Raw genomic sequence first — 18,112 nt, 5'->3', positions numbered from 1 at the left:
ATGCAAGAGTTTTGTGAACTTGACTCTGGAGCCACCAAATACTGTTGCTGTCAGACTACTTCTTGTCTTGAAGAATCTTCTATAAAATACTGTTATCCTGCATCATATTATAAGACCAAAACTGTGGACCTTGTATCTGAAATAAAATCTACCAAAGACAGTCTGTCTGAGCTTCTTCATCTAATAACCCCAGTTTGTACTGTCCTGTCTCAGATAGAAAATAAAATTAGAAACATTCAAGTTTTGCTTGATTATTTCACCACTTGTTTAACAGATGAAGTCAAAGCTCTTCAGAGTATTACAGAAAGTAGTCTTGTAGATTTTCTTCACTATTTTCTTTTATTATCAGACTAATCTCTGTCTAGATCAATCTTACATCTTTTATTAACTGTTTGGCTGATGTTGTCTTTTCTGGTTTCTGAAGTATTGTAGATATAATTTGTTCTTCTTGTGATTCTTTGTCTGTTAAGTCTACTTTCATTACAATACTGTCTGTTGTTGTACTACTGGTTCCAGCAACTTCAGAATCATGTCTGTCTTTAGCTGGTTTATCTCTGTTATAGCTGTATTTTAGGTGCTCTCATGATATCTCTTCTTGTTACTAGTTGTTTGGTTTTATTATGTGTGATGATTTTTAGCATGTCTAGTCTTCTTTTTGTACATAGATTTGTTTGTCTTAGAGTAACTTTGCTTTTTTTGTAGATAATTCTTAAGAACCTCTTGTGCATTTTCAAGATTTTCCTCAGATTTCCATATTAATTCCTCAATAGAGAATCCCTTCCATTTCACTAGATAATGTTTCTTATGATAGTGCACTTTGTTGTCCAAGGTTTTGTCTACTTCCCACTTATAATGGTCATTCACTAGTACTGTGAAAGAATGTGTTGGTGCCTCACCCATTCTCATACAGTATGGTTCCAGCAATGAGACATGGAAAATATTATAGATCTGATAGCTCAGAGAGAGCTTCAGTTAATATGTGTTATTTTCTATAGTCTCTATCACTAAGAAAGATCTGTAGTACTTGTCATCTAACTTCTTACAAGGATATATTGTTTATAGATTTCTTGATAACAATATTACTTCATCATCAGATGCATACACTTTATCTTGATATCTTCAGTTATAGAACCATACTTGGTTCACTTTTGCTTTCATCAAATATTCTACCAGACTATCTCTTAACATAGAGATTATTTTCAGTCTTCCATCAGATAAGGGAGAGCCAGCATCACCATAAGTACCCTAAATCAAACACATTCAGATGTTCTGCTGTGCCATGCTCAAAGACTGTGGAACTTCAGCAGCATCTCAAGCTCCAGACTGGCAAAAGAGACTCAGCATTGCTATGTCATGACATATCTTGCATATCTCTGGGCAAGAGGATCCTCTCCTTGGATGAAAGGCCACGGGCGCCACACTGATAGTCTCAATGGCATTAGTGGATATGCCGGCACAAACTTGGTAGAATGCTAATATTAGCCAGTCACACTGTTACCAGGCTGAAGACTCATCAGCACATCTAACTGCCAAGTATTCAGCATGGACACAACTACAGTAGAATATACAATCAATGGCTTTCAGCTAAAATTGCTTTGATTAGACCTAACTACTGATTTATTCAACTCTGCAGAACAAATAGTCTAAAGCAAACAGTCATGGTTGTTCCATATATCTCTAATAATATCTAGTCATCTTGACAGAAGTGCTGCATGATCCTTGGGTGTTTTTTTTTAAATTTCATGGCCATGCAGCCACACTGGGTCTCATACTGTATCCAGATCAATAATGTCTGAAACTATACTAATCTCTCTCTGCAGTAACATGGCTAGTTTATTGAAACTCTTCTGCATTGCCTGCTGGTCAAGAATGTTGCTTTTGACCTGGACATCTCTGCACACCAGGTGGTAGATGTACATGGCCTCATTCATCTGCCTGTAGTGGTGGATGCATGCCTTGTCTTGAGTCTTATCCCTCTCCAACCAGCTTGGGCTCAGCAGGATAAGTTGGAAGGCACAAACACAGGTGTAGCCTATGCCTAGAATCTCCAGGGTGCTGATCAGGATACCTGAACTTGCATCAGTCTCATCTCCAGGCAGTGGCAGGTTCTGATTGAAGGCATTGATGTATGTGTTTCAGTTCTCAACACTCATACTGCTATAGACTGCTGCAATGCAGTAGCCTTGCTTCTGCAGCTACTGTGTGGAAAGTTAGCTGGGGAAGAAAACACAAGAAAAGGGGACATGGTGACCTATCACCTCAAGCATGTGAACCACACAGGGGAATTCTGTCAGGATAATAATCTTCTCTGGGTGCCCACAATAGTCTCTCCCCATGCCCTGCAGGATGTGTTGAATTGCATGACACTTGGAGCTGGAATTGGCCAGGGCATCAATTGCATGAATATACAGTATCTTCTTGTCTCCACCAGCATGCCACTCATTCTCCATCATCTCCTTGTCAGTGAGCTTGAGCTTGTGTTGCTCAGTCTTCATGAGGTTCAGAAGAGCTGGGAAGATGGCAATGATCCAGTTTATGCGCAACTTCTTGAAAAAAGTCTGGCTGGAAAGCTCAGATTTAGATCCTTAACTGTGCTTCTTCCATTCCTGCAAGCTTCTCATGTAGCTGTCTTTTAGTTGTTGAATTTCATGCTTCTCATGCTGCTGGAGCTTGTCTCTGACCTTGGGCTCTAGGCTGCAGAGGACATCATGATGGTGGTTGGGGGGCAGCTCCATGATGGGTTTGTTGAACCAACTTGTCTTGGTGGTGTGGTGGATCATCAGACACTCAAGCACCTGAAGCAGCATGAGCTGCAGATACTGGATTTGTGGAAAATGCCAGCTTGGTGACTGCTGCAAGTTCCAGCACAGCCTGTCAACACAAGCATCTGGGGGTGACACCCCAAGTGAAATTAAAAAAAAGAAGATAGTCCACTGCAAGTTCTGGCTGAGGGGGAACTGCATTCAAGGAACAAAATGCTGGTTCAGACATGTTCCAGCAGAAAAGAGACATGCCTTGCAGGATGAGTGTGGCAAAGGTATGGGCTTAAGAGTCCTATCCCACAGCAATTTTCTTGACCAGGGCTGACTGGAGCACAGAGTTAGGCCACATGTATGAGTGTCCTGTCTGCAGAGAGACAACAATACCCACAATCTTTCCAGTGCTATCAAACTGCATTCATTACATTTGTCCAGGTGAGAGACTCTGTTTGGTAATGTGCTTGTTGCAACACTAATGCTGATGGAGGCCCACAGAGTGCATCACAACTATTCAAGAACAGGACAAGAATGGATGGCCCTAGATACCAGACAACAACCTGCTCAAAAACAGAGGATGTTACCCACTGTATTGTTTCCCCATCCATTTTGTTGTGATGGTCTCAGTGTGGCCACTTACTGAAGATGAGCACTCAGCCACAATCAAGCAGTATCTCAGATGTCAAAAGGAAACACTGTGCTGGTTTTTTGAAGCCAGTGTTGGGAAATGAAGAGAGAATAGGTATAAGGCAGAGTACCTTTATTGTTCTCAAGGAAACAGATGCTACTTCAAGCACCAACTTCCTGGTTCAACTGCTCCCTTCCACTTCAAATGGCCTTTTGTGCAGGCAATGATGGACTGATGGCAGAAGACAAGAAGAGAAAAGACACTAGCAGTGTCTCCAGAGGTGGCTGGCTCCATCCAGCCAATGCCAGATATCTATAATATTGACTCTGATGAGGACTCAGAGGATGGAATGCCCATGACTGAAGAAGAAGATCAAGAGCTGGTGATCATGAGGCAGACCCTCTCAACAGCTGAGTTACTTACATGGGTTGTTGATAGAGAATTTGAACAGATATGTCAATGTGTACAGCAGGAACAGGACAGATGGGCACAAGCAAATCATGAAGAGCAGCTACTTCAGCCATATTAATTCTGGTAGTGCAGCACCAACAGTGAAATTCAAAAACCAATAGCTAATGCAGAGATGGAAATTGATTCTAATTTCAAGATTTTGTGCTTGTTTATCTTTCTTCATTTGCTTGATGTGGCAGGGAAATTGACTGTGAATGTTTGCCATCAATTTTGATTATCATAAGTTTTGGCTGTTGTAAATTTTGACTGTAAATTTTTACCATTGTCAATTTTGGTCATCAATTTTGGCCATTGTAAATTTTGGTTGTCAATTTTTACTGTTGTCAATTTTGGTTGTCAATTTTGGCTGTTGTAAATTTTGGTCATCAATTTTTACTGTTGTTAATTTTTACCATCATCAATTTTGACTGTTGTAAATTTTGGTCATCAATTTTGACCATTGTAAATTTTGGTCATCAATTTTTACAGTTGTCAATTTTTACAGTCATCAATTTTGACCATCAATTTTGACCATTGTAAATTTTGGTTGTCAATTTTTACAGTCATCAATTTTGGTCATTGTCAATTTTGACCATTGTAAATTTTGGTCATCAATTTTTACCATCATCAATTTTAGTTGTCAATTTTTACCATCATCAATTTTGACTGTTGTAAATTTTGGTCATCAAATTTTACCATTGTCAATTTTGACTGTTGTAAATTTTGGTCATCACTTTTTACTGTTGTCAATTTTTACCATCATCAATTTTGACTGTTGTAAATTTTGGTCATCAATTTTGACCATTGTAAATTTTGGTCGTCAATTTTTACAGTTGTCAATTTTTATAGTTGTCAATTTTGACTGTCAATTTTGACCATTGTAAATTTTGGTTATCAATTTTTACAGTCATCAATTTTGGTTGTTGTCAATTTTGACCATTGTAAATTTTGGTCATCAATTTTTACCATTGTCAATTTTGGTTGTCAATTTTTACCATTGTCAATTTTGACTGTTGTAAATTTTGGTTGTCAAATTTTACCATTGTCAATTTTGACTGTTGTAAATTTTGGTCATCAATTTTGACCATTGTAAATTTTGGTCGTCAATTTTTACAGTTGTCAATTTTTATGGTTGTCAATTTTGACTGTCAATTTTGACCATTGTAAATTTTGGTTATCAATTTTTACAGTCATCAATTTTGGTTGTTGTCAATTTTGACCATTGTAAATTTTGGTCATCAATTTTTACCATTGTCAATTTTGATTGTCAATTTTTACCATTGTCAATTTTGACTGTTGTAAATTTTGGTTGTCAATTTTGACCATTGTAAATTTTGGTCATCAATTTTTACCATTATCAATTTTGGTTGTCAATTTTTACTGTTGTCAATTTTTACCATCATCAATTTTGACTGTTGTAAATTTTGGTTGTCAATTTTGACCATTGTAAATTTTGGTCATCAATTTTTACAGTTGTCAATTTTGGTCATCAATTTTTATGGTTGTCAATTTTGACTGTTGTAAATTTTGGTTGTCAATTTTGACCATTGTAAATTTTGGTTGTCAGTTTTTACAGTCATTAATTTTGGTTGTCATCAATTTTGACCATTGTAAATTTTGGTTGTCAATTTTTACAGTCATCAATTTTGGTCATCAATTTTTACAGTCATCAATTTTGACTGTTGTAAATTTTGGTTGTCAATTTTGACCATTGTAAATTTTGGTCATCAATTTTGGCTGTTGTCAATTTTGACTATTGTCAGCTTTGCCTGTTGGTAAATCACTAGTAGCACACTTGAACTGTTGGTCTGAGGTTGGTGTTGGATAATTATTTTTGCAACCCAACAAAATTCTGTGACAGGAACATTATCAAATTCACCACAACATCATGCACCTCCTGCAATCTTAATAGATGGAATTGATCTATAATTTTTGGATACCAGAAAGGTCTCACTGAGAGGATTCTTTTGGTGGTACTCTTAATTGAAACTGCTTATTGCTTGTGCAGAAAAAGGGCATGTAATGGAAATTATGAATTTGGTTAGCGTCATTTTTCACGCTAACCCAATTTGAATTTCCGTTACATCTACATATTTGCCAATAACTCAACAACCATCAATCGTATGGATATGCGAGTACCACCGTTCAAATCGTCTCGCTAAGCTGGTTAGAATGAGCCTATTATCATTAAAATATATCAAACTTTTAGATGTTATGTTTTAGTCAGCATTTGGCCTATAGATACCCATACACTTTTTTTTACCCATACCTTCACAACCATTGCTCATGTAAACATGACCCTATCACTGTTTAAATGCTTTCACTGATCTGCTTACAATCATCTTACTTTTGTTATAATATTTTAGCTTTTGAATCTTGTATCTTACTTGCTATTTGCTCTATCAGTGCTGATTGTTCATCTAAATCTGACACTTCCAGAGTCTATTCTGCCCCTTGGTGTGTGTGTGTGTGTGTGTGTAATTCATATTTTTCGTAGACCTTATGCAGTCAGAGACTATAAAGGCCACACTATCTGTCAACTAGTTACAGGCATGTGTCCTTCTTGATGTGGGGACTTCAGTTAAGTTATTCTGTTTAACTAAGCTCAAACTGCACATGATTCCCAGGGGGGGGTCTTATTACATATTTGTTCATCTCTCTCTACAATTCTTAATTCTATAAACTTGACACTACTGCTGTTTAAATCATCTTGCTTATCTACTTACAATAACTCTATCTTTATTACAATATATTAACTTTTGCATCTGCTTAACTTTTACTCTTTTGTGACTTACTCATTATTGGTATATGTTAACTTTTACATCTTCTTACTTACTTACTATTTGCTTCATACACATACATCTGCATCAAATCTTACCTGTTAGTGTAGTAGAAATTCTGCTACCTCATTAGAACAAAGCTTGTTCCAGTCCAAGATACAAACCACCTAAAAGCTACTATCTCTGAGCTATATAAACTGTCTATAGCCTCTGCATCTTGCTTATGACCTTCACACACCATTACACTTTCCACACACTTGTTCTTTATTACCAGTTTGCTTATTAGTTAGAGAATATGAACATTTTTTGTTCATGAAACTTGCTACTATTTCTTATTAAAGCTGTCTGTGTTAGTACAGAGCTTTTTAGTACTATTACTTCTTATAAGCTTAGATATCCATTAGAACATACCTATTTCTACACTTACTACTTGATCATACCCTTACTATATTGTGATTTTTCACCTTTCTTGTGCTCTCACCATATTAACCAACTTGTCTACCTTGACAAACCATCCCATTGTACTCTGCTTCATTAGAAGAACCAGTTGTACATTATGTAGCTTTTCTCAGCATTTGATGTATGAAAGATCTAAGTAGATTCAATGCCCACAACTGAACACAGTTATGCTTAGAATATAAATCTTCTGTAACTTGAAAACTGAATACTGAGATTTCCCCAAATCTGTATAAATTGTGTTTTTCTTATACATTCAGAGTTGGAGTCATGTGAGTATCTCTGAACATTTAATATCATCTAATACTTGGTTGATCTATATCTACATTTATAACACTATTCCCCTTCCACAGAGGCCTCAGACTCTGAGACATAGAGCTACTGAACTGATTTTTTATATCTTATTGTTGTCTCTTTTCTGTCATTGGCAGAGTATTATAAATTTTTAAATGTGCAAGCTTCTGTATTTCTACTGCTTGTTTATATAGATATTCTGCATGTATCACTGCTAGTTACAGTAGATATTCTTTGTTGTAGAACAGTAATTATTTTATTATGAAAGTCTAGTATTTTATCATGTACTTATTTCTTCATTTGTTTGTCTGTCTGATTACTATATTGCCTGTTGTCTATTATCTGTTGTTATGTTATTTATCAACAAATTGTAAAACTAGCAATTTTAGTGTATTGTGATGTAAGTATAAATACAGAGTTCTTTGCCCTCTTCCTTCTTCTCTTTCTTCTATCTTATCTGGATATAAGTATTGTTATTTATTTGTTAAAAAAACCAGTTGTAGGTTACATGGGTTTTTCCAGAAAGATATATGAAAGAGCTAAGTAGATCTGATATCTGCAACTGATAAAAGAGAGTTATGTATAGAATGTAGAGGTCCTCTAACTAGAAGACTGAACATTGGGGTTCCCACAATCTGTGCAAATCATGTATTTCTTATATGTTCAAAGTTGGATCATATAAGTATCTCTAGATATCTGATGTCATCCAATGCTTGATTGATCTAGATCTACATTTGTAACATTATTTTCTTCTTCAAAGATCTTAGACTTAAAGATATAGAGTTATCAAAGTACTTTTTCATATGTTGTTGTTGTAGCTCTTTTGTCATTGGTGAAGTATTCTAGATTCTTAAATATACAAGCTTCTATATTTCTACTACTTGTTTATATAGATATTCTGCATATGTATCACCATCAGTTGCAGTAGATATTCTTTATTATAGAACAGTAATTATTTTATTATAAAAGTCCAGTATTTTATTATATACTTATTTCTTTTATCTGTCTAGTTACTATATTGCTTGTTATTTGTCATCATGTTGTCTATCTGCCCAATGTATGATCCATCATCTCCATATCTTCACCTGCGGACACTTGCAATTGTAGTAGCAGAAGATAATATGTTCTCCATTCAGTCATCCTGCTAGCTTGATTTTTTCTCAAACACTTGCACCATAATACAAACAGGAACTCTACAGCATAATGGTCTGTAGCATTACAATAACATTGCTCTGCAGCCACAGACATTGCACTCCAGGAGTTGAGTGCAGACTCTGGAGCAGGTGCACAGTGTATACCTGTCCAGAACAACATGTGCACATGCTCCAATCTTGCACCCAATATGAATGCCATTTGTTGTTTCTCTTCATCTTCTGGCAACACACATATGATGAATAATTTCTCAAAGGCAAATGTTTTCTGATCAAATAATGTATCCAGAAAGACTTGCTATGTTTTCCATATTGCTCCATCTTTTATTTCTTCCAGTCATGTCAGATGGCCAACTTCTAGAACTCTTTCAGATATCAAGATCATCACAAGGTCAAACTTAGTGAGGGAAAAACAAAAGATATGTAAAAGATTGTGTGATTAATCATATACTGGTTAACTACTTCTTAAGACTCTTGCATATATATATATAATATCATTTCTATCAAAACAACCCTTCTCCAAGTCCCTGGCATTGCCAAAGACAAACATGTTGATGGAGAGTGTTTATAACAAATTGAGCCAAGAATCAGGCTGACACTCAGCAACTCATAACAACTAGGCTACTTGACCACTTACACAACTTACTTGATCATTTCAGTTGTCTGCAGAGGATCTATCCCCATGCATGGTGACATTACAATCTGTCAGCTGGTGTCTGAGAGTCTCTTTCTGGAAGCTGTTACTGATCTGCTGAGGTTCAGGGCCTGTAGGCCTATTCATATCCAACTACAACATGCAGAGTAACATCACCACATTCTGATACAGATTCTGACTTAGAGGCATTCAGCCATAATCCAGCAGATGGTAGCTTCACAGCACTGCCTGGTCAGACAGCCCCAAAAACCAATTATCTGAATCAATGATTCCTCTTGTACTAAATTGAATTACCATTGCAGTGATCTTCATCAGTAGGGTAAAGCTAATCTGTCTCACAATAATCTAAATCCAGCTCACATTCTCTATTAGTGGGTGAACAATCCAACACTTATCAAATTCTGCTTCAGCATAATAGGAAGAGCTGACATCAAAGGATTAAAAAGCAACATCACTATAAATACTTGGCTGTCACAAGTCAGTTATCCCTGTAGTAACTTTTCTGGCACCTCTAGCCTTAAATTTTGAGGGACTAAAGAATCAATAGACCACACTTTCATGATTTGTATTTACACTGAAAATCAAAATCAAGAGAACTTTTACTCTTTTGTTCTACTGGAGATTTCTGTTCTCCATGAGTTTCTCTTAGAACATCTGCATTATGATTTAACAGATGTGCTGCTCCAGCCAAACTCCCCATCTGATAATGTCTTCAATTCAGATCAGCCCACAAAGGATCTTAACACTAGAAGTTAGGTAGTAAAGCCCAGTTCTGCTTTATTGAATAAGTAAAAAAACAATAAAGGTAGTGATATTTCACTGGCACCAAAGCTCCCACCTATTCTACACCCAATATGTCTTTTTACAATGTCAAACTAGAGTCAAGCTCAACAGGGTCTTCTTTCCCCACTGATTTTGTCAAGCTCATTCCCTTGGCTGTGATTTCACTAGATAGTAGATAGGGACAGTAGGAATCTTGTTAATCCATTCATGCATGTCACTAATTAAATGACAAGGCATTTGACTATCTTAAGAGAGTTATAGTTACTCCTGGCATTTACCCATGCTTGATTGAATTTCTTCACTTTGACATTCAGAGCACTGGGCAGAAATCACATTGCATCAACACCACTTTCTGGCCATCACAATGCTATATTTTAATTAGACAGTCAGATTCCCCTTGTCTGTACCAGTTCTAAGTTGGTTGTTAATCACACACCAGACAGCTGAAGCCTGCCAAGGGCATCTGCACTCTGATGCTAGAAGGCACCTGCCAGTTGCCTGGCTAGTGCCCTCCTGCTTTAGAGGTTTTCCTCTAAGACCCAATGTGCCTGATTCTTAGAGCCAATTCTTTTCTCAAAGTTACAGATCTATTTTGCCAACTTCTCTTATCTACATTGTTCTATCAACTAGAGACTTTTCATCTTGAAGACCTGCTGCAGTTATAAGTACAACCTGGCATGAAAACTATTCCTTTCCACAGATTTTCAAGAGTCATCAGAAGTATACCAGACCCCACAAAGATGTGGGGCTCTGCTGGCCATGAAACCCTAGCTCCAGACAAACTGATTTCAGAATGATAGACCATCAAGAAGAAAAGAGAACTCTTTCCAGAACTCCTGCCAACATCTCTGTATTCAGTTACATTACCATGGAGAATTCACATTCAGATGCCAGAATATTAACCAGCTTCTCTTTCAACAAACAGCACACTAGAGCACACTTTCAAACAGAACTACTTTATGTCTTAGAATTAACTAACCCATGTCCAACTGCTGTTCACATGGAATCTTTCCTCACTTTAGTTCTCAAAGTTCTCATTTGAGTATTTGCTACTACCACCAAGATCTGCACTAGAGGCTGTTCAATCCAGAATTACTCTCAAGACTTCATTACAAATCTCCACACCTGTCTACTCATTAGGACTTCATTTCTATTCCAACAGCAAGGTATGGGTAGCATACTTAAGTACTATCCATTTTCAGAGCTAGTTCATTTGGCCTGTGAGTTGTTACACACTTCTTAGTGGATTCTAACTTCCATGGCCACTATCAGACTGTCTAGATGAACTAACATCTTTTGTGGTGTCTGATAAGCATGCATTCCAGCACCTTAATCTTGCATTCAGTTCATTCTGCATTGCCAGTTCTGCTTATCAAAAATGGCCCACTAGTAACAATTCATTCTAATGCTCATGTTCACTTAAGTAACAAGGGCTTCTTACATATTTAAAGTTTGAGAATAGATTAAGATTGTTTCAACTCCAAGGCCTCTAATTATTCACTTTATCTCATAAAACTGAAAATATTACTGCTATTCTGAGAGAAACTTCAGCAGAAACCAGCTATCAGATGGTTTGATTAGTCTTTCACCTCTATACTCAAATTTGATGATTGATTTGCATGTCAGAACTACTGCAAGCCTCCACCAGAGTTTCCTCTAGCTTCATTCTATTCAGGCATAGTTCATCATCTTTCAGATTCCAACAGCCACACTCTTACTCAAATCCATCCAAAGACTTCAGAATCAGTCAATAATGCACTCTTGCAGGCTCCCATCTCCATTCACTTTCACTGTGTGCACAGATTTGACACCCAAACACTTGTGTGAATGTTAGACTTCTTGATTCATGTTTCAAGACAGGCTGCTTACAACCATTATACCAGCATCCATGTTAAAGCACATTCCTCAGTTCCAGCTGGCCACATTGCACCCCTGGCTATAAGATGTTCCAGAGAATGATACTTTCCAGAGGCCTTTAATCAATCACCAGAACTGATGCTGGTCCAGAGCATGAGAGAGTACATGGGCACACATGCCCACTGAGCTTCCATAATCAAGTCTGGTTGCAAGCACTTCCCTTTCAACAATTTCACATGCTATTTAACTTTCTTTTCAAGGTGCTTTTAACCTTTCAATCACTCTACTTGTGTGCTATCAGTCTCCAGCCAATATTTAGCTTTAGATGAAATTTACCACCCACTTAGAGCTGCATTCCCAAATAACTTGACTTGTTAAAGGAACTTCACATGGGTGCAGTCCAGCAGCTAAAGACAGGATTCTCACCCTCTATAATATTCTGTTTCAAGGAACTTATGCTGTGACTGCATTCAAAGTGTCCTCTCCAAATTACAACTCAGACTTCACATGAAGCCAGATTTCAAATTTGAGCTTTTGCTACTTCACTTGCTGTTACTGAGACAATCCCTGTTGGTTTCTTTTCCTCCACTTATTGATATGCTTAAGTTCAGCAGGTACTTCTACCTGATCTGAGATCAAACCAGATAAAATAAAAAAAAGAGATCAGCCCTGATCAGATCTTTAAGTGATAAAGTGATTTCCCATACACTCAGACACCAGAAACTTAGTATCACCACTGCATTTCAGGCCTGTTCACACAAGCAGGGACATTGGCCCAACACACAAGCTGTGCTTGAAGGGTTTGCAATAACATTTGAACAAGCATGCTCTCCAGAATACCAGAGAATATAATATGTGAAAGTAATGATTTTTGATAACAGTCTTGATGCTAATTAGTGAAAATAGGTGCCATTAAGGAAATCTGCCACTTCCAGAGCTCTACTGAGCTAATCTTGCCAGTGGCCCTGTTCCAGCAATTGGTTCAGGAAATTACTTTGTCCTGTCACCAAGAACATGAATATCACTGGCAACATACTGCCATTGAGTCACTTCAGAAGGCAGCTGAAGCAACCTTGTGCACTCTGTTTGAGTGTAAGTCACTCTTAGCAATGGCACCAATAATTATACTGAGTAATATAGACTCTGTTATGGCAATGGCACACCATAAGCACATTACAGTTAACATCAATAATATGAAGCTTGTTCTTGGCATCAGTGCCAAAATTGGGTCAAACTATTTCAGTCTGATTGATGTGCCTGATTGTCCCACCCCTGCCATCACCACCTGCTGCCTGCATGCTGCCCCTGCCCTGCCAACTACTGCTGCTGCTGCTCCACCACTACCACCACCACCCACCACCACCTCCCTGCCTCCCCCTGGCACTGTCAGGGTCTCCACCCATCAAATAGCAGGTATTAGAGCTCCTGTCCGGTTCACAAAGCCAGTTCTGGAGGAGCAGAAGGAGGAGGAGGAGAAGAAGGAGAAGAAGGGGGAGGAGGAGGATGATGATGATGATGAAGATGATAATAATAATGATTAACTTGCCATTTAGGCAGTTCCTGTTTGTTTGCTGGCTTCAGCCATTAGTTAGTTTTAATACTTGGTTTCTTTTGACAATCAAATTGATTTTTCTATGGGTTCCGCCTTCATCAAAAAAGTAACAAAATTTGGTAACAGTCCACACAAAATTTGATCAGTTTGACTCTTCCCTATGAATTTGACACAATGGGACCGGGAATCCTGGTCCCATCCCAGTCCCACTATGGACCCGGCCAGAATGGGAAATGGGAGTCTACCATCTCTGCTGGAATGGGATGTGGGACATAATTTTCTATTTGAGGATGGGACCGGGAAATAATTTCTGGAATAGGGATGGGAACAGGACCTCAAGCTCTTGAGTGGGATGGGACATGGGACTGAGATTTCATATTTGGGATCCTGGCTGTTTCTAAATTTGGGATGGGGACCAGATTCAATGGGAAATGGGATCCCGTCCCGGTCCCGAATACCAGCCTAGTTATATTGATTTGAATAGGGTGGATTTTCAACAAGATTTTCAGTATTTAGTTCAATACTGAATTTAATAATTTCATAATCAGAGCCAGAGTGAAGAGCTTCATCAATTCACCACTCATGTATCCTTTGAGTTAAATTGGTGGAGAAGAAGGTCAAATCTATAATTGATTTAGATGATAGATTTGGTCTGAAGAAAGTTTCTCTGTCTATCTCATTTATTAAATCCATATTATTCTCCTCAAGCCATTCTACTAGTTTTTCAGCTCTAACTGAATTGACTATATTTGAATTCCACCATGAATGTTGAGCATTTATATCTCCAGTAACAATAGAGTATTGAGAAGCTGAGATATTTACTAATTCTCTCTCAATAGTCCAAAGATTTGAGTTGTCCTCTAGATCTTTTTGATTATAGATATTTATCAGTTGTATGGTTTCAAACTGATTGTATTTATCTTTAATATCTATAACTAGAAGATCATTACTAGAGCATATGTCAGATCTTAAGCAGGGTTGATATCTGGACTGTTTTCTAGGAAAAATAGCTACTCTAGATCTCAAATCTTTATTCTCAGGAAGAATGCAATAATATGCATTATGAGAGACTGTAAACTGATTATCTGAGCTCATCTATGGTTCCTGAAATAAAATATAATCAATTTTCTTTTCAAACCCAATATCAAGACATGTATGCATTGACTTTTCATTTCTTCCAACATTATTCTGAAGAAAGATCAATTTTGAAAAAGTATTTGAAGTTTTATTTAACATAAATTAATAAATGGTGATCTAACTTCAATCTTCTTCTTAGAGATTACAACTTGATTTTCATCTTCAAAATCTGTTTCATGAGATCTCTTAGAAACAGGTTTAGTTCTGGAAAGATTCTGCTCAGCTCTTACTAGTTGCATTGATTTACTAGTATTTTGTGCTGAATAGTTGGATTTTTTGAAGAAAGCACACTCTGTACTTTTAGCCACATGATTTTCTAGACAATTAGCACATTTTAATGTAGAGTGTACACATTTTCTTCCAGTAATCTCACAAATTGAGTATTTATGCATACTTGTTTGATGTTTTTGAGCACAGATATCACATCTAGCTTCTTTTTTACAGTTTGGTGCTGTATGTCCATAGATTTGATAGTTAAAGTATTGTACAGTGCTTCTAAATCTTTCTGAAGAGAGAGAGAGAGAGAGAGAGAGAGAGAGAGAGAGAGATTGTTTGTATTTACAAACTTTAAGATTCTGTCCAGCAATTACAACTGTTTTCAGATTTTCAGCTATTGTAGCATTTTGCACATGAAAGACAGCAGATGTATGTCTTTTCTGTATTCTATTTTCAGCAGAAGATAGCCAGATTGGGGTTCTTTTTAAAGAGATAGAGTTAAAAGTTTCTATCTCTTCTTTTAAAAGAGATAATCCATTCTCTATATTAAAGATTTCTGTAGAGATACTGTGAACTACAAAAACTTTCCAGTCCTCATCTTTGTGAATTTTCATGCTCTCTATATCAAAGTTCATTAGATCTGAGAATATAGATATCTAAGTTTGCTTGTGTTTTTGAAGAAAATCAGCTGAAAAGTCTTCTGTTGTTATTAGAATTAGAGATTGGCCTCTAAATGACTTAGCAATTGAAGAAATAACTGATTTTTCAGTAATATTTGCTTCAGTAAAGCTGTCATTTATTCTATTTCTGAAGAAGAAAGCTTTGTTACTGATCTCTTCAAGTACTTGAGTATTTATCTTGAGAATTAGTCTTCTTTCTCTAAAGAGTTTTGGCTCAGAGAACTGTTTTTTATCTTCTTTACCATTTACTTTAAAGAGTAAAGAAGATTTAACTGAAGATTCAGTATTTAGTCCAGTTATAGAGCAGAAGAATATGATTTGGAAGTATTACTAGCAGATATTTTCTCTTGAGAGCAGCTTTGTGAAGTATTACTACTATTAGTAGCTGCTTTTTTCTGATTTTCAAGCTGTATAATTTTTTTCTCAAGATTTTGAAGTTTAGAGTTTTCAAAAACAGTAGTATCTTCTTTTTCTTTAAAAGAAAAGATTTTTTGTATACTCAAGATACAAGCATTTAGTTCTTTTTACACAAGAACATGATTCTTCTTCTGAGATTCTTTAGCAAGAAGCTTGAGAATTGACTTTAGATCTTGCTGTTCAGATTCAGAAGAAGAATCAGAAGTAGAAGGCATTTTGACTATATTTCAAGAAATATCTTCTTGAATAAGAAAACAGAAGATAATCTTTTGAAATTACTTTTTTAAGAAGATCTTCTGAGGTTATTTTGTATCCCACTTGCTAGTTAACCCAAACTAGTTCAGTTGTTTTACTGAGAGCTGAAAATCTCAATGTAGTAGGTTTTTCTTTAGCTAGAGCTACACCTATTAAATTCTGGACTAGTTTTTTGAGAGAACTAGCAAACTATATAGTTTTTTTTCAAGACTGTGATCACGGAAACAGCTTCTAGAATAAAAACAATGGAAAAACTATTGGCAGAGTAGAGGGCAAGAGGGCAAGCTAGTAAATTTAAGAGATATGAGCAATTAAGTTTTAAAAATCAGTTAAATTAATACTAGTAAGTATACTTTTTGAAGAGAAGTATCAAACTAGAGAGCTTTTTGCAGGAAAGGTTTGAGAAACCAGCTGAGAATATTCTTAAATTTAGTAGTAAAGACTCACATTCAAGAGGCTAAAGCTAATACTATAAAAATAAGGTATATTCTAAGCAGAAAAGTGAGAAGGGCAGCTGGTTTTTTCAGATGTAGCAGCACCAGAAAGCTAGCATATCTTTTATCAGATGGAAAAGATAGCAAACCTGTTAAGTCACTAGAAATCTAGGTTGATTTTTTTCTTAAATGCAGAAAAATTAATGAAAACTGCTCTGATTTGCAAGGTAGCTTATATTATAGCTTTGTGAGGATTGTACATGTGGATCAGCATGACAATGAATCTATAGGAGAAATTGTATGTGGAAAAAAGTATGCAAGGTAAAAGGTCTGGTATTAGCAACTATGTACAACTTGTAGACAAGATTGCCACTGGCTTTTAACAAGAGGTTCACACAGTGGCAGCCTTTTATGTGTGCTTGCAAGCACATGACTTAGTGCCTTGCAAGAATACATGTACTCCCAACAGCTCACAAGCTGAGGCCCTGGGCCCTCACAAATGTTGTTTGTCTGTGTAAGAGGTTTGCAGGTGAATTCTTACAAGCTTGTTCCTAGTTCAAAAACTTAGTTACTCTAAGTATTTGAAAAGCTATTTTTCACTAATTAATTCTGATTTCTCAGCTACCAAACAGTATAGAACATAGTAGTATTTAGTAGAGATTGGTCAGAATTTGCAGGGATCAATTTGGCTTAGCTATACCAAGAGTATCAAGTTGATAGGGCTGATTTAGTGCTGGTGTGAGATCTGGAGAGCAAAGATCAGATGAGAAGGGGTAGAGAGATAAGATGGAAGTAGATAAGATAAGATAAGAGCTCTAGCTTAGCTTGACACACCTTAACAAAATGTGAGTAAGCAAGAATGTTGGCAAGAAAAATCAAAATAAGAGAGTGTCCGGTAAGAGATTTTTCAGATAAAAAGAGTGTAATAACACAGCAAATAATAGAGATAAAGTAAAGAAAATTTGGTAGTTTGTTTAAAGAGTGTTATTGAGCTTGGCTCTCAAAATTCAGATGAAAAGATCATGTGGTTGCTGAGTAATAATGTGAGAAGTGTTTCTGACAGGCGTGAGGCTGGCACCATGTATTTCCACTTATATCTCAACAACCGGCAAGGCAATTCACCTAAAAATTGGAGAGGTTGTTAGGTAGAGGAATAGCTTTCAAATGAATATGGTTTCATCCATTTTGAACAAGAATTGACTGAGTTGTGAAAAGAGAGTGTGTGAGAATGTCAGAATGCCAGAATGCCAAAATTGACCAACAGAATCTATAGAGCAAATAGTGAGTAAAACATAAGATTCAAAGGTTGATATTTTTTAACAAAAATAGGCCCACTCTAACCAGCTCAGAGAGACAATTTGAATGGTGGTACTCTTATGTCTGTATGATGGATGGTTGTGGAGTTATCAGTAAAAATGTAAAAGGTAACGGAAAAACAAGATGTAACGGAAAATCAAGTGGTTAGGGTTAGGGTTAGGGTTAGGGTTAGGGTTAGGGTTAGGGTTAGGGTTAGGGTTAGGGTTAGGGTTAGGGTTAGGGTTAGGGTTAGGGTTAGGGTTAGGGTTAGGGTTAGGGTTAGGGTTAGGGTTAGGGTTAGGGTTAGGGTTAGGG

At 36.7% G+C, this 18,112-nt stretch overlaps 2 protein-coding genes across 2 annotated transcripts; one reads left to right on the top strand and one right to left on the bottom strand.

The window, feature by feature from the left end:
- Positions 1-1,766: 1,766 nt before the first annotated feature.
- Positions 1,767-2,735, bottom strand: CIMG_13485 (uncharacterized protein; the record flags this gene model as incomplete). Its single annotated transcript, XM_001238840.2, has 4 exons — positions 1,767-2,068; positions 2,156-2,195; positions 2,259-2,509; positions 2,591-2,735. 4 exons carry the CDS (start codon positions 2,733-2,735, stop codon positions 1,767-1,769), a joined length of 738 nt encoding a protein of 245 aa, XP_001238841.2.
- Positions 2,736-12,634: 9,899 nt separating this feature from the next.
- On the top strand, positions 12,635-13,351 carry CIMG_13484 (uncharacterized protein; the record flags this gene model as incomplete). The annotated part of the gene is made up of 3 exons (XM_001238838.2): positions 12,635-12,671; positions 12,717-12,902; positions 12,951-13,351. 3 exons carry the CDS (start codon positions 12,635-12,637, stop codon positions 13,349-13,351), a joined length of 624 nt encoding a protein of 207 aa, XP_001238839.2.
- Between the last annotated feature and the right edge of the window lie 4,761 nt (positions 13,352-18,112).

Source organism: Coccidioides immitis, assembly GCF_000149335.2.
Source record: "Coccidioides immitis RS genomic scaffold supercont3.5, whole genome shotgun sequence".
In the NCBI taxonomy this organism is placed as follows: domain Eukaryota; kingdom Fungi; phylum Ascomycota; class Eurotiomycetes; order Onygenales; family Onygenaceae; genus Coccidioides; species Coccidioides immitis.
This window is presented reverse-complemented; position numbering and strand designations above follow the sequence as displayed.